The 22,369-nt window shown below is 47.8% G+C and overlaps 2 protein-coding genes across 4 annotated transcripts; one reads left to right on the top strand and one right to left on the bottom strand.

Moving 5' to 3' along the window:
* Window positions 1-588: 588 nt before the first annotated feature.
* On the bottom strand, window positions 589-17,353 carry hlcs (holocarboxylase synthetase (biotin-(proprionyl-CoA-carboxylase (ATP-hydrolysing)) ligase)). Of its 2 annotated transcripts, XM_068330779.1 has the most exons (11): window positions 16,690-17,328; window positions 15,830-15,970; window positions 15,292-15,463; window positions 14,230-15,218; window positions 13,559-13,738; window positions 12,742-13,022; window positions 4,599-4,666; window positions 4,316-4,476; window positions 2,557-2,671; window positions 2,150-2,363; window positions 589-1,898 (listed from the first exon to the last, which is right to left on the bottom strand). In XM_068330779.1, the coding sequence occupies exons 1-11, from the start codon at window positions 16,927-16,929 to the stop codon at window positions 1,727-1,729; spliced, it is 2,733 nt and encodes a 910-aa protein (XP_068186880.1). In that variant the 5' UTR covers window positions 16,930-17,328; the 3' UTR covers window positions 589-1,726. The 2 variants fall into 2 exon arrangements, with proteins under 2 accessions (XP_068186880.1, XP_068186882.1); XM_068330781.1 differs by lacking the exon at window positions 589-1,898 and having other exon boundaries at window positions 2,199-2,363; window positions 2,561-2,671; window positions 16,690-17,353.
* Window positions 17,354-17,491: 138 nt separating this feature from the next.
* smfn (small fragment nuclease) lies at window positions 17,492-20,734 on the top strand. 2 transcript variants are annotated; one of them, XM_068330783.1, is made up of 7 exons: window positions 17,492-17,775; window positions 18,239-18,322; window positions 18,398-18,475; window positions 19,154-19,265; window positions 19,524-19,632; window positions 20,051-20,104; window positions 20,389-20,734. In XM_068330783.1, the coding sequence occupies exons 1-7, from the start codon at window positions 17,533-17,535 to the stop codon at window positions 20,507-20,509; spliced, it is 801 nt and encodes a 266-aa protein (XP_068186884.1). In that variant the 5' UTR covers window positions 17,492-17,532; the 3' UTR covers window positions 20,510-20,734. The 2 variants fall into 2 exon arrangements, with proteins under 2 accessions (XP_068186884.1, XP_068186885.1); XM_068330784.1 differs by lacking the exon at window positions 20,389-20,734 and having other exon boundaries at window positions 20,008-20,104.
* Window positions 20,735-22,369: the final 1,635 nt, after the last annotated feature.

Here is a 22,369-nt window from a genome sequence, read left to right as displayed (position 1 = left end):
AAACACCACATATGAATAACGCCTAATATAATTATCAATTTTTGTAGTTAAAGAGAATAAAGTGAATATTATAAAGTTGAAAATCTCCTTGATATATAATGAGATTTCTCAAACTGAATGGTTATATAATCGTAATGATCCATAAAGATTAACACTCATTTACTAAATTCAGTTCAGTGATAGATGAAAATAAAACCTCACTGTAAATATAATCATACTGTGTAGCTCCGTCCAGCTTTATCACAATGTCAGCATTATTCAATTTGCCAAAACCAATAAAATGACCTCAATAAGGGCCGAGTCCACTGTGTCTGTTGAACTGCATCATTTCTTATTCCAGAAACAAATTTATGCAAATTGTGTAGCATAAACGTATTGTTTTTATTTCTATTCTTAAACAAGTAGCAGGAAATATGTGAGGTAATGAATCTGTCAATGCATGAGAACCTTTAACGTGGACAAAAACCCTTGTTCTGGCCAACAGCTGCAGCAGAGTGCAGGTCTGTAAATAGAACAAAAATACAAAATCCACATTAAAGACATGTAAAGGATTAAATTATTTGTTTTGATCATGTCAGGAATGCAGAGAGAGATGTTTCTGGTGATGTTCTTCATGACAGAGCAGTGGTGACCTGAGAACCTGTGGAGGACCCGTCAGGATCTCGGCTCCAGACCTCCTGACTGGAGGTGTGTTGGGACTGGACACAACGGACTGATGTTCCTCACACATCACTGCTACAAAAACCACACTGACGCTCCTGCAGCCTTTACTTTCCCATCAGTCATGAAGAAGACACCAACTTCATGAATTTGAAGCAGAGATGCTCCTGATCCTGAGCTCCATGGCTGACATGGAGTGTTCACCTCCTGGGGGGTCAGGGTCAGGGAATCGCTGGGGGGAACAACTATTTTCTGCTGTTGGTAAAACTGAACTAAGATGGAATTACCAATAAAAATTAAATATGGAATGTACAACGCTAAAGCGTGAGCAGCACGACGGCCGTGTGTCGGCTGGGTAGAACCAGACTTCAGAGGGGTGGCGACTCGTACGGTACAGGTTTAAGTCTGAGTGGTGACTTTACAGAATCGACTCCCGGCTGAGTTGAACAGTGGACTGACACACCAGGGAGACATCTACTGACAACTAGAGTTTAATTCAACAGGCTCTTAAATTTGCTCTGATACAGTATTCTTTCTATATTACATGTGTATTTACATATATGACAATGAGTTATGAAGCCTGACAATTCATTCTAGGTAACGTATTTTATGTTGACGTGTTCTTTGAAACGGTTCTGTCATGACGTCAAACAGGATGCTGAGTCTCTAGGGGGGATTATCCAATGAGAAAGCAGCTCTTCACCTACAAACACCCTTAACCCGCTGTGAAGCTGTTGTCCTTGAGTCCATCATGGGAGGTGTTGACTCTCAGAAACCTGTCTTCTGGTTCTGTAGTGGCTTTGGATCTGCTAGACCTCCTCCTGTCAGCAGTATCTTAGTGTTTAAGTGTTCTGATGGTCCGTCTCCTGTTGTTCAGTGTCTTTTCCTCTCTAGACCAGACCAGACGCTGTCTCTCCAGGAGAGACTGGTCCTGACGCTGCTTCATGACCACCAGGTTCTCCAGCAGAGACTGGTCCTGACGCTGCTTCATGACCACCAGGTTCTCCAGCAGAGACTGGTCCTGACGCTGCTTCATGACCACCAGGTTCTCCAGCAGAGACTGGTCCTAACGCTGCTTCATGACCACCAGGTTCTTCAGCATGTCGAAGGAGTTCCCATCAGGCTCTAGGGACACCACGCCCTGCTCCTTGCTGTAGACCTCCAGGAAGCCGTTGTAGTCCAAACCCACCACCTCGGCTTCCAGCCCATCCTCACTCCAGAGACGAACCCGAGTCCCACTGGGGTCAGAGCACAAAGTCACGGTTACCGTTCTGGTTTGAGACATTATGGGATGTTAAGCAGCAGTGGACAGGGCTTACCAATGAGCTGTCAGTGGTTATCTGTATAGCCTTTAACACAGACTAGCTGTGTTGTCCCCCCCTTAACTAGTATTGCAAAGCGTTACATTAGAAACACACTACATTAGTACACTCCATTCCCCCTTGTAAGGACATGTTCATATGTGTGTGTGGTGGGGAGGTCTGCTCACCTGTGCAGCCATCTCTTGTAGTACGTGGGCAGCACGCTGTCCGGCCCCCCCTTCTGGAAGCTGCTGATGAAGGCCTCCAGGTGGCTGACGGTGCGGGCGATGAGCTGGGGGCAGCTGAGGGGCAGCAGGCTGCAGCCGTGGTGGGCGTTATGCTGCTGGATCAGGTCGTTGATGCACAGGGTGGGGTTACTGTTGGTCACGTTGAAGCCACAGCCTGGGGAGAACACGTGTTCATGGGACAACGTCACGTGTTGGAGCCAACAAACTGACGTAAGGTGCTAAAAACTAGAATTAACGAGAACACTACATGTATGTTAAAAGTAAATCAGATAAATAATGAGGACCAGACCATGAAGCAGACTGGTAACCAGTGTCCATCACTAGTTCAGGTGAGCGGGGGCTGTTACCTACGAGCAGGTGAAATGTTGGTCCTATCACAGTGGAGGTCACCAGGACGCCCCCCAGCTTCATCAGGTTGCTGTAGTAGATGTCATTGGGCCACTTCACCCTCAGGTCGATGTCCTGACACACAGGGAAGTGTGTTAGAACATTAGCATGCTAATGCTTCTGCAGCAATAAGTCGCTCTCTAGTCTTTAATGAACAGGTTATTGATACGATCAGAGGAACACACCGGTTTAGATGGAGCCCCAATAAAATACCAAACTATGGGATCTGTGGGAGTGTTCTCCCTAACTAACTAGGTTCTGAACTAACTAGGTTCTAAAACTAACTAGGTTCTAAACTAACTAGATTCTAAACTAACTAGGTTCTAAAACTAACTAGGTTCGGAACTAACTAGGTTCTAAAACTAACTAGGTTCTAAACTAACTAGGTTCTAAAACTAACTAGGTTCTAAACTAACTACATTTCTAAACTAACTAGCTTCTAAAACTAACTAGGTTCTGAACTAACTAGGTTCTAAAACTAACTACGTTCTAAACTAACTAGGTTCTAAACTAACTAGGTTAGGAACTAACTAGGTTCTGAACTAACTAGGTTCTAAACTAACTAGGTTCTGAACTAACTAGGTTTGGAACTAACTAGGTTCTGAACTAACTAGGTTCTAAAACTAACTAGGTTCTGAACTAACTAGGTTCTAAACTAACTAGGTTCTGAACTAACTAGGTTCTAGAACTAACTAGGTTCTAAAACTAACTAGGTTCTAAAACTAACTAGGTTCTAAACTAACTAGGTTCTAAACTAACTAGGTTCTGAACTAACTAGGTTTGCAACTAACTTTGAATTATTATTTAACATAAACAGTGTATTTATGTCAATTATGTTATCATTTATTATTTATGTTTACACTGTTTATGTTAAACATTTAATTCTTAAATTATTATTGTTTAACTAGGTTTTAAACTAACTAGGCTTTAAACTAACTAGGCTTTAAACTAACTAGGTTCTAAACTAACTAGGCTTTAAACTTATTGTAATTTATTTGACGTTTCACTGGGTGTCAGGTAGGGACTGCAGGAGAGTTCAGTTCCTGCTGAGTCGTGATACCTGAACAGATGCTGAATGTACTTTGACATTTTCCTGTTGAATTCAACGTGACTCTCCTTGAAAAACATGTTCAATGGTTTTCTACCAGGTAACATACATGTACTGTACATATCATTCAGCATTACATACGTGCACCTCTGCCATGTGCTGTGAAGCAAACTCCTTCCACCTTCCATGACCCTGGACCAGTGTCATTGGATCCATAAATTCTACTATTTTCAAGAGTAGAATTTGTGGATTCAAAGACAACCTGTGTTCAGACAAAAGCTTCTGAAAGGGTTCCTTCTATTTCTCCTTTTCTTCACATCTGTCGTCACTCACCAAGACCCTCTCTGGTACCAAAGCTCTGCATGGAGCGACTTACAAATACATTTGTCCCTGACAGGATGTGGTCCACACTCCTAGTAGAACTGTGTGTGTGTGTGTGTGTTGATACCTGGTACCCAGGTGTGTGTTGGTACCTGGTACCCAGGTGTGTGTTGGTACCTGGTACCCAGGTGTGTGTTGGTACCTGGTACCCAGGTGTGTGTTGGTACCTGGTACCCAGGTGTGTGTTGGTACCTGGTACCCAGGTGTGTTGGTACCTGGTACCCAGGTGTGTGTTGGTACCTGGTACCCAGGTGTGTGTTGGTACCTGGTACCCAGGTGTGTGTTGGTACCTGGTATCCAGGCAGTGTGCGGACAGCCTCCACCACAGCCAGAGCTGCCAGGTGCTGCAGGAAGGGGATCCTCTGTCCCAGCCTGGAGCTCACCTCCACCTGGATGCTCAGGGTGAACATGGCACAGCCCACAGGACTGAGCCATGCATTCCTGCCCCGACCTGGGGCAAACAGCAAATACACAAGAAGGTGCCAAGTGGTAGTAGACTCAAGGGAACATAAGTTAAAATAAGTGTGTGTGAGGACCGTCCAGGTGAACGTGTGTCCACAGGAGAACACTCACCTCTACCCTGGATCTGTCGAGACGCTACTGCGATTAAACCCACATCCTTTGGTACGTGTGGTGTCAGCCTGCAGACGAGACAGATACCCGGGGCAGTTATCCAGTACCGTTTACACATCACATGTTCCATTGATCCATACAGAACAGGACCAACAGGGAGGAACGCGTCTGTAGGAGCATCAATACTCTACATCCTTAAGTCGGTATTGAACTCATTCCAGGTTCTCTTCTAACTGATGACTGTCACCATTTGAAATGTGGAGACATGAAGAAGTGCTTCATACAACCGTCACGTTTACAGTTCATAAAAGGAGGCCACACAGAATCATTGATCACATGATATTTTGTCGGTCACTACCAACACACAACAAAATAATAGTAATGTCACGGCCAAAGAGACCAACTGAGGGGGAGCTGTTGGTGCAGAGACACCATACATTCAGCATTTTCAGCACTATAAGACACAAATAAAAGCCTTTGATTTTCTAAAAAACCGACAGTGGGCCTTATACTGTGTATGAAAACAGTTTTAACATAGGCCATTCATTGAAGATGAGTTCACAAGTTACTGATGATGGGGGGAATGTGGACAACACGGATAAAAACCCATTCAGACATGGAGAGAACACGCAAACTCTTCACAGAAAGGCCATGTTGGAAATGCTGGGATTTGAACCCACGACCTTCTCGCTGTGAGGAAACAGTGCTAACCAGTACGCCACCGTTCCTCATGTATTACTGCCGATTTATGAGGTGGTGGGGGGATGGGACGATAGAATGTTTGCCCATTCTCTCATCTCAAAAATGCAATTAAAGCTGATCCAGTGATCCAAGACGACTGGCCCTTATTGGCCCCTGAACAAAGATGGTGGAGTGTCCAAAGAAAGAGAGCAGAGCCTATCTGCTATTGTGATGCTAAATCAGCCAGTGGTAATCAGATTAAGTCCAATGAGGGAGTCTCATTCTGGCCAGCTAGAGATTAGCAGACAAGCGCTGCAAGAACTTTTCATTAAAGGATAGATAACTTCATCCAGAGCCTCAACGCTGGGAAAGTTGATGCTACCGGCCTACTAATAGAGTGTTGAAGAGTGTAAAAGCATTAGACAGGAAAATAATATGAGTAGGTAAGATAGAGCCTACCATGTGACATTTATTTCTATCGTGTCAAACTGCAGTGAAAACTTTTTCAAAGAAGTACATTAAAGGTGTCATGGTGTTGAATCTTTTTTAAAAAATCAAGCAGTTGAGTTTAAACAATAAAGGCAAAGAGGAACTTTATAAGAAGTTTAACACAACTGGAAATGCCTCCTGATCACGGCTTTGTAACCAGTAGAAACAGTTACAACAAGAACGGCACAAACACAATTCACACAACCTGTTCAGTGACACGTGACACTAATCATGTTTAAAGTCCAGCTCTTGGAAAATAATAAGTCACTGATGCTTCTGCCTAAAGGTCACCTGTGGAGTGGACATTTAATCAAAACAAGGTGTTCAACACCCCTAAAGGTCGACCACACGTGTACAGCTGGAGACATGGGAAAGCAGTTCCTGACCTCAGGAGGGTGTTCACCCACCTGAAGCGGTAACTATGAACACGTGATAATCAATGAATCAAAAAATGACCAGAAAACCTGAAGCTTCCTGTCAGAAACCCATCATCCTTCAGTCAGACAGGAGTCATCATGAGGCAGAATATCAGCCTGTCATACGTGACAGGAACCAGGATGATGTAATGTGTGCATTATTTTGAGGTGTTTTCTGTTGTGTTGTTGGTCTTTTCTCATTTCTTTATGAAGCAGCTGAAACCTAAGAGCAGGAATTATCCACTTTAAGAGACACTTTCATTGTTTTGGTTACAATTTCATGATAATGTGGCCAATTGGACAATGATTGAAATATGTTGTGACACATGGGTTACATATGATCTTCATGGGGTTAAGATCCCCCCCAGTGTCAGAGGGACTGAACTCCAGAGGTGAATGAATCAAACAGCGTTTAGGACAGAGATGGATCAGATCTCATCTCCAGATATAAAAAAAGTGTTTCCACTGCTTAATGGAGGTGCTGCGGAAAAGACAAAACAATGAACACAAAACTGAACATAACTATTAACTGGTGTTGACAATGGATCACACTGTCCAATCATCTCGCTGCTCCTTTTTCATGTTATTTTTATTTCCCACAATGCTGTTGTGGTCAGAGATATCAGCAGCTGTGTGGATGATTTGTTAACTAATGGAATCGATGGCTGCAGCTTCAAGAATCAACGAGGCATCCTTTATTAGTCCTTCTGGGGGAATTCAATTGTTCACTAACAGGATCTAAACACATGCATTAATGTATGGCCAAATGTCAGGGGCTAGCTGCCCGAGTACTTAGGAGGTTCAATGTCATGCTCAAGGGCACCTCAGCACTGCCGGGGAGGAAGAAACCACCTTTAAAAGACGTGGATAGCCTGATCCAATCAGCACCTGGTGACTGAAGATACACTAAGGAACTGGACCTGATGGGAGGAAGGTGGAGCAGAGACTGAAGGGGAGATGCTCCAGGGGTGCCAGGGAGGGTGTGAGAACCCCCACTGGCTGGGGGGTCAAGAGCAACGTCTACAGCTCACCATCAGCCACAGCGTACAGCCGGGACCAGTGTCGACTCCGGACCACGGAGGTGTGATCCAGACAAACACACACTCTTTTTTGGAGCAACACACCATCATGAGATCACCCTCTGAAAAATGATTTCCCTGATCAACTCATTCACCCCCCCCCACCCAGCAGCTCCGCTTCGAGGTCACTTTGTGAACTCTGACCTGGTCAGCGTGTCGTGTGAACGAGCACCAGTGGTTGGGTCCATAGTGACTTCTACCTGTGAGGTTCTACCTGTGAAACTTCAATGAGAGAATGAGGACCCCCCCAGTAGTGTCTTTGTGTCACTACTAGACCCAGCGTCTGTCCTCAGACCACTGGACCCAGCGTCTGTCCTCGGACCACTGGACCCAGCGTCTGTCCTCTGACCACTGGACCCAGCGTCTGTCCTCAGACCACTGGACCCAGCGTCTGTCCTCTGACCACTGGACCCAGCGTCTGTCCTCAGACCACTGGACCCAGCGTCTGTCCTCAGACCACTGGACCCAGCGTCTGTCCTCAGACCACTGGACCCAGCGTCTGTCCTCAGACCACTGGACCCAGCGTCTGTCCTCAGACCACTGGACCCAGCGTCTGTCCTCAGACCACTGGACCCAGCGTCTGTCCTCAGACCACTGGACCCAGCGTCTGTCCTCAGACCACTGGACCCAGCGTCTGTCCTCAGACCACTGGACCCAGCGTCTGTCCTCAGACCACTGGACCCAGCGTCTGTCCTCAGACCACTGGACCCAGCGTCTGTCCTCAGACCACTGGACCCAGCGTCTGTCCTCAGACCACTGGACCCAGCGTCTGTCCTCAGACCACTGGACCCAGCGTCTGTCCTCAGACCACTGGACCCAGCGTCTGTCCTCAGACCACTGGACCCAGCGTCTGTCCTCAGACCACTGGACCCAGCGTCTGTCCTCAGACCACTGGACCCAGCGTCTGTCCTCACACCACTGGACCCAGCGTCTGTCCTCACACCACTGGACCCAGCGTCTGTCCTCAGACCACTGGACCCAGCGTCTGTCCTCAGACCACTGGTGACCAGTCTCACAGACAGAACAAAAACTCACTGAGCAGCATGTTCAGCAGACAGAAAGGGGACGCATTGTCCTCCTGAAGAAGAGTAGGGCTGCTAAGTCCCTGCTCTGTGCTGTTTGTTTTGGGGGGTGGGTAAGCCGGGTCACCCCGACACACATCAGGCCAAGAGAAAATACTGCCGATGGGGTAAACTAGAGAATAAAGGTGAAGATCAGACACCAAAACAAGAGTGGAGTCTCTGCTCTCTTTAACATCTTTCTGCCACCCAGGAATCAGATCTATTATTTCTTCTTGAATCACCTTTTAAGCATTTATAAAAGAATTATTCCTCATAGAAATATAGGTGAGTTACAAAGCTGCTAATTTAGTACAGATCAACTTTAACCATGAAACTCATCTAACATTACATTCCCCATCATATACATACTTAAGTACTTCAATGGTGGATCTGTTGTGGTCAGCTGAAGTACAATTTTTCTGAAAGCCATTTACCACCCCCCCTCCCATACTTGCCTAGATTAAACTATCTCAGATTAAAAGATTATTTCTGCCGTCGATGCTCATTTTTGAAACAGGATTTGCCATGCAGAAGCGTGTTTGCATTGATCATTCAGCAAAATCAAAGGGATGATCAATAGCAGAGGACAAACTAATCTGTAAAAGTGATTAATTGAAATAATCCCTTTTTCAGAGGGAAAGCTGAAGCCGTCATTTGGTGAAAGTGATGAGGGAGGGGGGCGCTCACTGGGATGCTGAGGAAGCAACGGCTGCTCTTTGTGGTTTGGTTTCTGCAGAAGTTCTGGACGACAGTCCTCTACTGGTCTGTGTTCACACCTTATCATCCAGCCTCTGTTCATTCAGGACAAAGCAAAACTCTCTCAATGTGGTTCTGTTAATGTCTAAGACGCCAAAAATGACCCACAGCAGGGGGTCGACTGATGCTCCGTCTGAATATAGTTTCTAGAAAGGAAAAGGAAAATAAAACACACAGAAAAAGCAAAAAAAGACCACATTTACTGTATGTTTTTGGCGTCTGTATTTAGTGATGGGAGGCGTCTGTACTCAGTGTATACATGCACACATCGTGTGTAATGGATGTTAAGAGTACGGCCAGTTCCTCTCTATTACTTCTTTTTTTATATAATTTACTCATACTGTATATGGTTTTGTATATTTTATTTTACGCTTTGTAATTAAAATGCCATATTGTCCAGATTAATAACATTAGTGTTGGTTCAAACTCTGATGATACAAACAAGTTAAAGAAGTCACATCATTTAAACCATGTAGTTTAGTGTAAAACTATTCCTTGACGAGTTATCCTTAATAGATAACACTGAATGTGGTGAGGATCAATAACACCAGTGACTTTGCAGCGTTTGTGAAAATGTGGAGCGATGAATTGACCGGCGCCGTGTCTCTAGCAGCCTTTCCTCAGACAAACGCTTTGGACACGCATGTGACTCCACCGCCTCAGGGTCTGGACGCATAGCATGACTTCAACTGTACAGAAGAAGTTCAAGTCCAACACGGCACCACATGTTCCCCACAATAAGGAACGGGACGTTTAGGCATCTGCTTACAATCTTTTATAATTGCAGGTGGACCATGGAGGGTCAATTGAGCCAATTTGATTTTTATGGTCAAGCTCGTTGCCACAGTTTATGAAGAATCTGTTTCCCTGCAGTAGCCCCATGTGTGTGTCCTTTGTGTTCTCCACAGGAAACAGGCTCTAATTTCATACAGTGTCAGTTTGGATATTGGATTGCTTGTCAAAACAAGCAGCGATTTCCAGAGCATTTGCCCAGCGACTGGAATGGTGTGGTCCCTGTTCAACTTGTTTTTCTATTTAAATGAACAGAGTGTGAAGGTGTTACACTGGAGTCACTGTGCAGCATTTTGTTTGAGACTCTCAGTCATAAAAGTGGGGATTTTAGAATATTAGTAAAGAAAATAATGCAAGACTGTCAAAAACACTTTGATACACAGACGGCACGCAAAATAAAATTTATATTCCCACAAGCTGAGGGAAAAAACTAACTTTCACAGCATTGATATTTCTCTTCCGTCATCCATTTAAGTGAAAATACAGAGTGAAAAGAATGAGAAAGTAGAAAGTGGGCCCTTGGGTTCAGACGTCTGAGCCTGAAGCTCTTAGAGTCAGTCCACAAGTAGGTGTTGCTTCAGGCGCAGGGATCAGGTTCAGCAGAGCAGGAAAAGAATCATTATGTTCTCTAGAGCGGCCAAGTGGTGTTAGAAAAACCTTACACACTCTTATCCTAACCTTTAACAAATAAACACCTTCACACTGGTGACCAGCCCCAACTGCACCCCCAGAAACGGCTGCTCACACTCACACACGGTCAGGAAGGAAAACTACATTTATCACACACATCAGGAAAATCAGGAACGTCAATTAAACATCCAGGGGAGATTTAACAGAACCGGAATACTGATCAGTGATTCTGCACACAGATATTAACCCCCTCTCCCCCCATTTTTAAATGAGATTTAAAGTTTACTAAATACTAAGTTATCTGAAAACTGTCATTTATAAATAAAAAAAATGAAAAACAACAACAACTGCATCTATAGGCTGCGTCTATAAGCTGCAGGTGTTTTAACATGAGATACTCACAAAGATTTTAATAGCTTTTTACAACCCCCCCCCCCCGTACCTCAGTCTGCTTCCAATAGTGATCATTGGTGTTAGAAGCTGAACTAAAGTCCAGCAGCACAAAAACTGAACACATGCCAGTATCAGCATTAATAAGACACAAATTATGGTCTGTCTGCTGCAGAGATATTGACGAAAACCAGATTGAAAGCTTTCAAGGACCTCGTTGTTTTCCAATGTGCAAGAATCCTGTTTCAAGAATCAGAGAGAAAAGTTCTCCGAAGGCACAGACGAGCAGAAGAACGGAATCTGGACAAAAGTGGTGGACAACAATTTTCACATTAGAAAGTAGATACAGACGAGGACAAATGTACAATATGACCTAAACGCCTACACACACACACACACACACACACACACACACACACACACACACACACCCTGTTGTCCTAGCAGTGCCTGTGATGCCACAGAGTAAAACCCGTTGTGATTGTGACCTTCCTCAGATCTGAAGTGGCTTTCCCTGAAAACACCCCCTCACTGAACGCGTCAGGAATAAAACAAACATTCCTTAATAATAACATTAATCAAGGCTGCTCCACCGGGACGTCTGGAACCTCCAGCATTAGCAGCGAAATCAAACTGCAGCAACAGGTTCTGGTTCTGGGGCAGAGCCGTTCACCCCGCTTTCATTTCTGTCTCACCTTAATGACAACACTGTCTGTTCCAATCAGCGCCGCGGCGCTCCAGCGTCCATTTGTCAAACTTTATGACAGTTTTAATGGCTCCCACCTGCTGCCTGATGGACCTGCTCAGCAGACACTTCTGCTCACGTGTGGCTGCAGACAAAGACGTCTATTAGCTGCAACTTAGCTGTGCTCTAGTGAGGTCACTGAGGCATTAAATTAGTTCCAGCCTGCGCACACACACACACACACACACACACACACACACACACACACTTGAACTTTTATAATTTGTATTTTCATATATTAGTTTTACATAGATACGCTTTATTTATCCCAAATTGGGAAATTTAAATTTATTATAACTTAAATTTATTATAATAAATTCAATATAAATGTATTATAATAAATTTAAATTCATTATGGGGCAGCAGCCACTGTCAACTGCAGGCTGGTCCCAAGCCCGGATAAGCAGGAAGGGCATCCAGCCTAAAAAACTTTGCCAAACAAACATGAGCGTTCATCTAAAGTGTGTGTGTTTTATTGTGTAACGGTTGTGAAACCTGACATGCTTTTGAATTCGTCTGGAATTGTTTGACGCTTTGAAGAATGCTGAAAACGAACAGGTATGGTTAGTGGAACAGGTATAAAGCTCCTGGTGAACACCAGTCGTGTTCACCTCTTGAACCCTCACACCCCCTCATTTCTTTAGCTCCACATAAACAACATCACGCTAAAAATTTGTGTCATTTTTGCCAGAACGATATGCTGCGAGCGCTCATGTCACCCAGAGGCTCGACAGGACCAGAGTCAGGACGGAGACATCAGAGCCTGAAATCTTTGAGGCTCTGACATCACAGGTAGAAGCCTCACACAGGACTTCATGAGGGGTTTGCAGGAGCTACGTCACCTGACATAAAAGATGCACACACCCAATGAAGAGAAGGAGTCCTCATGGACAAAAACCACCAGGACCAACATTCAGTGAGAACGGACCTACGTCAGGCACTGCTGTATCTCTTTGAGCATGAAGTGCTGGCGTACGCCTCAGAGTGGAGCCTCCATGTGTTACTTTGATCTAATTTAACAGGCAGGTCAGTGGAGAACCAGTCCAGACCCACACTGACGACCTGACCAGGTGGAAACAGCAGCCTCAGGTGAAGGTGACTCACCCCTCCAGCAGGTCCATGGTGGACGTCACCACCTCAGCATACAGCAGGGCGTGTCCCAGCAGGCTGCTGCTCAGGTTCTCTGTGTAGGTCTCCATGCTGAAGTGCGTCCAGCTCTGGGACAGCGGACAGCTGGTCCACAGGGTCAGACAGCCCCCAGGCACCACAGGACTCTCCCCCAGCCCAGAACAGGACACCATCTGGAGGGACGTCCTGGACAGTCTCAGGAGGCCGTTGTGGTCTCCACGTGAGGACAACCACCTCAGGCAGCTGGACCTGGCCTCCTGTGTGGGCACAGACACACACCGTGTGTGTGAGGAACATTACATGTACAGAAACCCACAATGCAAAGCGTTGGGTCAGGTGATGGTGGAGCTGTCCACCAGGGCCGACAGGCAGCAGCTGGTCAACCCACCACCATCTGGAAGCAATTCTGGAGCCCTAATTTTCATCAGCCGACGGCTAGTTGGGACGAAGTGCCTCGGGCAACAGGGTCAAAGGTCACACAATAATCCAAAAATTGAACAGTGTGGAAAAAAAGCAACTCCTATACCACAACTGATTCTACTAATATCAATGTTTCTGTTGTGGGAGCCCCCACTTCACTGACTGAAGGTCCGACTGAACCGGAGCGGTCCTGTAGGCGGACTCACAGCCTGGCTCTCTGACGCTCCCTAGTGGTTGTTCTGCACGACTACAATCCCAGTTCAACCGTCCCGCTCCATGAACACATTTCATGACCATCTCTCTCCATCTAATAAATGAAGTCAGGAAACGTAGCATTTCTTCTACGACACTCTGAGAACGGCGCGGCTCTCACCTGGGAGGTGGCCAGCAGGTGGACTGTGCTTGGATCTGGACTGGCGTTGGACTCACAGCTGAGACCGAGCGACGTGAGGATCTCTGCTAACACCTCATAACGGAGGGCATTGCTGACCTTCAGCTCATCAAAAGCTTCAGGAGGTAAATTCTGCGAGTCAGGACCCGTTTCCAGATGGACCTGCAGAGGAGAACACGTCGTGAAAACACACCTGGGATAGAGTTCAGTCAGCAGAAGAAGAAGATACTGGTTGAGAAGCTGGAAACTAGTCCCTTCATCTTCTTGCTTTTCTATTTTTGTCATGTATGAATACGTTACATGTGGTCACCCTGTCACCAATGACAGGATGAGAAAACGTTCAAATCAGTTTGAATTTCACACCAGAAATATTTTGCAAATCAAACGTTCAGGAATAGATTCATCACTGCTTCTGATCGGTTTCTGCTCCACGTCAGTGTGGAGAACAGGTTTTATCTAGTAAACCCTGACAGCCTTTAAACCTCAGGTGTGACTCAATCACACCCAACAGGCCACAAACACATGAACCCCCCCAGCGACCATCTGGGTCTCTACGGACCTGGACTGTCACATGGTCACGAACACCTGAGTCCTGCAGAATCTCTGACTGTTGTTCTGGTTTTTAAATCCATCCAATCGGGGGGTGTCTTTACCTGACAGAGGACGGCCTCCCCGCCGTCCCCTTCATGGGTCAGCCTGACGATGACCATGTCTCTCTGGTGTGGGGCGCCCCCTTTCAGCTCCCCCCACAGCTCCACCTCTCCTCCCCCAGGTGAATCCCTGATGTAGACCCTCCCACTGGCCAGCAGGCTGAGCTCCACCTCGGTGCTGTCCTCCCTGGTGAAGAGGAGCCTGCTGACCTGCCCCCGTCTGCCCCCCCTGGCCTCCAGGCAGAGGCCTGCGGGGCACAGGCTGGAGGACAGCCCCAGAACCCGGCCGCCCCGGCTCAGGTAGGTGAGGAAGCAGGTCTGGATCTGGGGGGTGAGGGGTTCCTCCTCTGCCAGCACCAGGAGCCTGGTGTTGTCCAGCCAGGGGTCAGTCAGCACCTGTTGGGGCAGGAGGGGGTAGATTAAATAGTTCTCCATGTCGAGGCACTCTGACAGGAGCTGACACACGGTCCTGAAGCGCTCCTGCCTCCCCCCGGTGAACACCAGCACATTGGGGGGTTTGCTCTGCCAGGCTAGTCCGTCGCTTTGAGCGTCACGATCGATGTCATCCAGAGGCCCCCCCCCAGCCTCCAGCCCCCCAGCGCCATCATCAGGGAGGTCTGGAATGTTCTCCACCGAGGCGTACTTCACAGACAGGATGGTGCTGTTCTCCAGTTCTAGACATTCATTGCAGCTTGACAGGTGGAGGGGGTGTCCGTGGCCCTCCCCCTGGTGAGCAGTCCCCACCAGATGGTCCTCTGGGTCAGACACGGGTCCTAGCGAGGAAGGGGTGCAGAGGGGCTCGGACCCCCGGCGGTCCTCCAGCCTCCTCTGCACGTCTGGGCTGAGGAAGAGGCTGCCTTTACGGCCCTGATGGCGCTCGGCCCCCAGGCGACAGGGTGGGGGCTCCTCCATCTGAGAGCAACGACCCAACACGGACGTCTGCTGATGCTGCTGCAGGAAGTCACTGAGGGTGGACCCCCGCAGGAGGACCGCTGTGGGAACAGAGACAGAATCATGACGCGTTGCATCAGAGCCCCCACTGAACAGGGACAGACGGACACCTACGGACGATCTCTGAAGGCATCAGTCCATTGTCCAATTGGAGGCGACCCTCCATAAAGGCCACCCCCAGCTGACTGAAGTCATCCACAGTAGCCTGAGCCACCGCCCTGAAGGGCAGCCCGGGCCCCCGGGGCCCCCGGGCCACGGGCAGGCAGCAGTCGGTCCACTTCAGCACCTGGACACACCGTTAGCACGTCAGCACCCCACATACCTTCAGGAAGACGGAGCACAAAGCACGTTCCTGAGGCCGCTAAGGGACGAAAATGAGACGACGACCTTGAGAAACTGGGTCAAGGTCAAATGTCAACTTCTGTACTTTTTTTTGCACTTTTCTCGGGAACCAGATAAGATAGAAAGATGAGGCGTTATATTCAGGGAGGGAGGGGGATGGAAACCAGATTACAATCTTAACCTTGAAAAACTAGGTCAAGGTCAAATGTTCACTTTTACACCGTTTTAGATACGCATCTCTGACACCTGAGGAGATATAATCACATGACTCCTCATGGCCGTCCCCTCACAGCGACCGTCCAACACCTACTTCCTGTCTGGAGGCGTGAGGACAACGGCTGTCCTCTGGCTGTCCTGCAGCTTCTATGATGAAGGAGATCTTCTCTCGCTGTGGACCCCAGACCCCACAGGGGCCCAGCAGCGCCGTCCACTGGCTGAGGTCATCAAACGCCTGCAGACAGACAGACAGACAGACAGACAGACAGACAGACAGACAGACAGTCAGACAGACAGACAGACAGACAGACAGACAGACAGACAGACAGTCAGACAGACAGACAGACAGACAGTCAGACAGTCAGACAGACAGACAGACAGTCAGACAGTCAGACAGACAGTCAGAGAGACAGTCAGAGAGACAGACAGACAGACAGACAGACAGAGAGACAGACAGACAGTCAGACAGTCAGACAGACAGACAGACAGACAGACAGACAGACAGACAGACAGTCAGACAGACAGACAGACAGAGAGACAGTCAGAGAGACAGAGAGACAGACAGACAGACAGACAGACAGACAGTCAGACAGACAGACAGACAGTCAGACAGACAGACAGACAGACAGACAGACAGACAGTCAGACCATGGTAATGTTAACACCCCCAGGTGTCACAGCAAACACACCTGTTTGCTTTATTCCTCCGACACTTCAATGACGTCATTAAACCCTGTGACACACGTGGACCCCCCTTTTAGCAGGGGGGCACTGGATTCTACAGCAGGGACAGCAGGCGGGGGGGCGGTGTTATCAATTCACACACACACACACACACACACACACACACACACACACACACACACACCTCTCTGCTGCTAATGCTAATGCTAATGCTAACACCCCCAGCAGCCCCCCCACCGTAAACATGGCGGTGCGACTCAAGCCGTCCTACCTGCGGCTGTGTGATGCAGACGGCCTTGTCCCCCAGCTGGAGGAAGACCACGTCCTCAGGGGGGACAGCGCTGGAGCGCCGGGCCCCGGCCGGCGGTGCCGCTCCGCCGGGGCCCGGCCCGGAGCAGAGCCGGAAGCTGAAGCTGCTGCTCTGCAGCCGGGACAGGCCGCTCCGGATCAGGGACGAGTAGCACCTGTGGAAGCGCACCCACAGGTAGACGTAGCACACCGTGATCAGCATGCTGTCCAGGGGGGGAGGACGAGGACATGTCCCCGCTGACGGTCCTGACGGCGGACCGCGGCTCGTTCGTGAGGCCGGAGGTCAGACTGAGCTCTTCACCGCCCCCTGCTGACCCGGAGGGTCCACGGCGGTGCACTCCGTCCGCTTCACGCTGTCCTGTCCTCGGGACATCTGTCCCGAGCCAGGGTCACGTGGTGTCCAGTGTCACGTGACTGCTCCACGTTGTCTGGTCTAGTAATTAAAGGATGACCAGCCACCACGATTGATATTATGGTCTGTTTTCCACTACTACTGAGCTCTGTCTCCATCTCGTCCGCTAGGTGGCAGTAACTCTTTATCCCGCTAGGTGGCAGTAACTCTTCATCCCGCTAGGTGGCAGTAACTCTTCATCCCGCTAGGTGGCAGTAACTCTTCATCCCGCTAGGTGGCAGTAACTCTTTATCCCGCTAGGTGGCAGTAACTCTTCATCCCGCTAGGGGGCAGTAACTCTTTATCCCGCTAGGGGGCAGTAAAGCTCATCTAATCTGGTTTGCCGACCCTCATTGTGCTAAAAGAAGGATGTCAGGCGTCTTTACGACATTTCCGATCGGAAGTCGGCCCGATATGTCCTCGTGTCCCCGCCCGGCGGTCCAGTCTCTGGTCCCGCTCCTCTGCAGGTGGACGCAGCTTGTGTTCCGGTCCAGCCCGTCGGTATGTCACCCACACCGGGGTAGTGTCGCACACAGAGGCGGAACAAACACGTTAACGACCCGGAGAACACACCGCGACAGTCCCGGGAGTCAGGGGGCCAGAAGAAGGATGTCATCCGCGGCGATGGGCCAGAGGATGGTGTGGGTGGACCTGGAGGCAAGTGTGTGTGTGTGTGTGTGTGTGTGTGTGTGTGTGTGTGTGTGTGTGTTGAGCTAACCCGCAGGAACTAATGTATTGATTAAATAATCGATTGATTAACATCTGCCGGGACAGGCGCAGACAGTACTTTAATTTAATACCATGTTATAAATTGGTACAATTTAAATTAAATGAATAAAATGAATGAACTGATGAATGAATTAAATGAAACTTGAACCAGTGTTACTGAAGCGTTGGTCTTCATGGGGACAGGCTGATGAAGACGTCAACCGCTTTCAGTTTGTGAGCTAGAGAAGGAACTCTGTTGTTTCTCAAACATCTCGAAGCTTAAATGCGCTCTGATCGTCTGTGGATGGAAGGTTAAGACAAACATGGTTCCTGGTTGGTAATCTGGTGGGATTACCAGTCCAGGTCTTCATGTCGTGTGGACCAGACGAGCGTCTCACAGAATGTTCTTCAGATGACAGGTCTGGACATCGACAAGGACCAGATCATTGAAATGGCGTGCATCATCACCGACGCGGAGCTGAAGGTGGTGGCAGAGGTGAGGCCGACCCCAGTGGACTGACCCGGGTTCCCCCTGTTGTGTGGACTCAGCTGAGTGCTTGTTGGTTGGCAGGGGCCCAACCTGATCATCAGGCAGCCGGACGAGCTGCTGGACGGGATGTCAGACTGGTGCAAGCAGCATCACGGCCAGGTGAGCGTTGTCCTGCAGTGGGGGCTCGGCCCGTGTCAGTGGTGAGACCCAGAACACACAGGCTTTCAATGGAAGCGTTTCAACGCCTACAGTAAAAACCTTCGACTCGAGTCGAATCCGTTGTGTGACGGAGCTCGAAAGTCAAACAACATTGAACCATTTAAAATAAATTAATACCCAGTGAGGAAGGCCAGACATGTCTGTCAACCAATACAGACTTTACCTGTGCATTCATTACAGGTAAGTTATATGAACGATCATAACGTGTGGAAAGAACAGGTGGTACAGGTGGAGGTACCGGTGGAGGTACAGGTGGAGGTACAGGTGGAGGACTGGTGGAGGTACAGGTGGAGGTACAGGTGGAGGTACAGGTGGAGGTACAGGTGGAGGTACAGGTGGAGGACGGGTGGAGGTACAGGTGGAGGACTGGTGGAGGTACAGGTGGAGGTACTGGTGGAGGTACCGGTGGAGGTACAGGTGGAGGTACCGGTGGAGGTACAGGTGGAGGTACCGGTGGAGGTACAGGTGGAGGTACAGGTGGAGGTACAGGTGGAGGTACAGGTGGAGGACGGGTGGAGGTACAGGTGGAGGACTGGTGGAGGTACAGGTGGAGGTACCGGTGGAGGTACAGGTGGAGGTACAGGTGTAGATCCATAAACCAGTGTCCCTGTGTCCCAGTCAGGACTGACCCAGGCTGTGCGGGACAGTAACATCACGCTGGAACAAGCTGAGTATGAGTTCCTGTCCTTCATCAGACAGCACACCCCCCCTGGACAGTGTCCTCTAGCTGGTGAGTTCATACATCCAGTGCACCCCCCCCCTGGGTGACTGGACCTACACTTATTCTATTAAATCAATCCTTACTGACTGACATGAAATATAACTGAGATATTTGCTTTTTTATTTTCAAGACCTGTTTGCCTTCATTTTCAAAATCCAAAAGGTCCAGTTGTTTAAATTATGGGATAGAAATGGTGCGACTGAACCATGAGACCAACGCTTCACTGTGGTATCAGGTTTTCTGAGGTGCTCTGTTTTCCCCCCTGAGGTAACTCTGTGCACGCAGACATGAGGTTCCTGCAGAAGTACATGCCTCAGTTTGTGCACCACCTGCACTACAGAATCATTGACGTCAGCACCATCAAGGAGCTTTGCAGGTGAGCGTTACCTGTGTGAGTGCAGGGGGGTTGGTGCTGCTCAGCACTCATTCATTCCAGCAAAGGATCGCGTCCTGTTTGGTGTCAGGGTTTCTTTTTGTTCCCATCTTCTCCTCTGAATATTCTGTGGAACAGAAGCTCTAGTCGTCTGCAGCCTGGGGGCTGGGGGCTGGGGGAGCCATCACCTTTTATCCTTCTTACAACACTACAACTCCAAAGACAAAATACTTGTTTGCCTGGTATATCCAACTAACTGATGGTTGTCATGGTGATGAGTGTTATCCATTTCAGCCGTCAGTGGTTATAAGGGTCAAAAGCATCCTGATGAAATGAAGAGAAGCTTTTCAATCTGAAGGATTAAATCCTTCCTCCCAGATTACAGCACACAGGTGTGTAACGTGAGTCTGGTCGCTTCCAGACGGTGGTTTCCTGAAGCCTTCAAGACGGCGCCTCAGAAGAAATCAACACACAGGTGAGAAATGAATCTGACGTTAATTATTACTGAACTAATCATCAGAAGGATGCTCCTCTTCCTGGTTTTCAGCTGAACTCGCCCACTCAGCTGGGAGTAGTCCCATACCTCCAGCAGCGATGGACGGGTCTGCTGGTTCCCCTCCTGGTCCAGCCACACGTGGAAGATGGAACCTTTTTCCTTCAAGTTGAAATGATTGTTATTCATTAAATTCAGTGTGGTCAGGTGAAGACTAATGTTCTCAGTACTTATACATTAATGCACAGACTGGTTTTCCCCTGCAGGGCATTGGATGACATCACTGAGAGCATTAAAGAACTACAGTACTACAAAGACCACGTGTTCAGACGCCCGTCAGAGGTTCAGAAGGACAGATGTGTGGAGAATGGAGGCAGCAGCCAGTGAGAGCGACTGGAGCCCCCACCAGAGTCACTTTACCCCTGTCTTTATCATTTCAGTTCATATTTAGATGATGAATTATTTTGGTGTTCTGAAGTCAAATGCTGAGGTTTCATCCAGGGCAGTAAAATGTACCATTTTATTAATGTTAAAAATAGAATCATGTTTTCTGCACTTCTGATGACTCATTTGTGTTTTCAATGAAACCGAATAAACTCTGGTTCCATCCCAGCGGTGTCACCTTCATGGGTCCGACTCTGGCTGGAGGCTGTTGGTTTCTCTGCTCCAGGACTTAAATGTAGTTACAGGAAATGCTTCATGCTAGAAACAGTCAGACTAACCTTGGACTCAACTGGCTGCCAGGCAGTTAAAGTCTACCCTTAATAAATACAAACAATCAACCTGTATCCAGGATTATGTCAAAGTATTTCCTGTCCAAAGGCTGATAACGGAGTGTCCCGTGTCCTCTGGGGGGGTCGTGGTCACCAAACCCTTCAGGTGGCGCTGCAACTGCAGCGTTCTGCAGACTCAAAATGGAATTATTGACAAAAGAGGTAGAAAAACCCAGAACATTTTGCAAATATTGTAAATGAAAGATGACTACCACTGGTATAAAGTCCAAAAATGTTCTACATCTGCAAACATGTTTCTCATAAATTCAGACCAAACAAAGCCTTCAGTTTGCAGTTTGGTTTGAGGAATTGTATTCATCCATCAGCAGCAATGATGCTGAAGTTTATTTATTAGCCCCATCATGAGAAACATTATTATTGCCCCAGTCCAGTGAAAGACGTTACTTCAGTTCATTCAAAACCAGTGCCACAATCCATCCCACCACGAAAGGATGAAAGATGTGCACCTACCCAACAGCTGTGCTGCTGGCAGTACGTCCTCAAGCCCCCCAGAATTATAATACTGACCCCTAACATCATTCTGTGGTGATCAGTGGGGATCTACCTCCTCTTTCACTACATCTGATCCACATGAAAAGAAAAATATTCTCACACAAGTTATTTTGACACTGGCCAGCAGGGGGCACTATTACTTTAACTGAATGTTGTGTTGGGTACTCTTGACAGCTGTGACTATGTTCTACTTCATGGGAACAACACGCCTTGTTTTATGGTAAAGATCTGAATTCAGAATTCTGTGAATTTTTGATTCTAATGAATAATTTTGTCTTATTTTGACACTTTAAATTAGAACTGAAGGTCACAGGGGCCTCTGCTACTGGAACTCTTTATTGATAGAGATAGACCATACCCTTTACAATAATAGAATAACATGAAAAATCACCTGAAGATACTCACCTGAAGATAACCACCTGAAGATAACCACCTTAAGATAACCACCTGAAGATAACCACCTGAAGATAACCACCTGAAGATAACCACCTGAAGATAATCACCTGAAGATAACCACCTGAAGATAACCACCTGAAGATAATCACCTGAAGGTAACCACCTGAAGATAACCACCTGAAGATAACCACCTGAAGGTAACCACCTGAAGATAACCACCTGAAGGTAATCACCTGAAGATAATCACCTGAAGATAATCACCTGAAGATAACCACCTGAAGATAACCACCTGAAGATAATCACCTGAAGATAATCACCTGAAGATAACCACCTGAAGATAACCACCTGAAGATAACCACCTGAAGATAATCACCTGAAGATAATCACCTGAAGATAACCACCTGAAGATAACCACCTGAAGATAACCACCTGAAGATAACCACCTGAAGATAATCACCTGAAGATAATCACCTGAAGATAACCACCTGAAGATAACCACCTGAAGATAACCACCTGAAGATAACCACCTGAAGATAACCACCTGAAGGTAATCACCTGAAGATAA

Source organism: Antennarius striatus, chromosome 13 (assembly GCF_040054535.1).
Source record: "Antennarius striatus isolate MH-2024 chromosome 13, ASM4005453v1, whole genome shotgun sequence".
Taxonomy (NCBI): domain Eukaryota; kingdom Metazoa; phylum Chordata; class Actinopteri; order Lophiiformes; family Antennariidae; genus Antennarius; species Antennarius striatus.
Note: the sequence above shows the minus strand (reverse complement) of the source record. Positions and strands in the feature narration are given on the sequence as shown.

Coding starts and splice junctions, on each gene's coding strand:
- hlcs (XM_068330779.1), bottom strand. CDS start 16,929: ATGCTGATCACGGTGTGCTACGTCTACCTGTGGGTGCGCTTCCACAGG. Junction 13,023..13,558: donor ACCTGCTGGCCACCTCCCAG/GTGAGAGCCGCG, acceptor GTGCCCACACAG/GAGGCCAGGTCCAGCTGCCT. Junction 1,899..2,149: donor TACAAGAGATGGCTGCACAG/GTGAGCAGACCT, acceptor CTCTGACCCCAG/TGGGACTCGGGTTCGTCTCT.
- smfn (XM_068330783.1), top strand. CDS start 17,533: ATGTCCTCGTGTCCCCGCCCGGCGGTCCAGTCTCTGGTCCCGCTCCTC. Junction 18,323..18,397: donor AGCTGAAGGTGGTGGCAGAG/GTGAGGCCGACC, acceptor GTTGGTTGGCAG/GGGCCCAACCTGATCATCAG. Junction 19,633..20,050: donor ACCATCAAGGAGCTTTGCAG/GTGAGCGTTACC, acceptor GGTCGCTTCCAG/ACGGTGGTTTCCTGAAGCCT.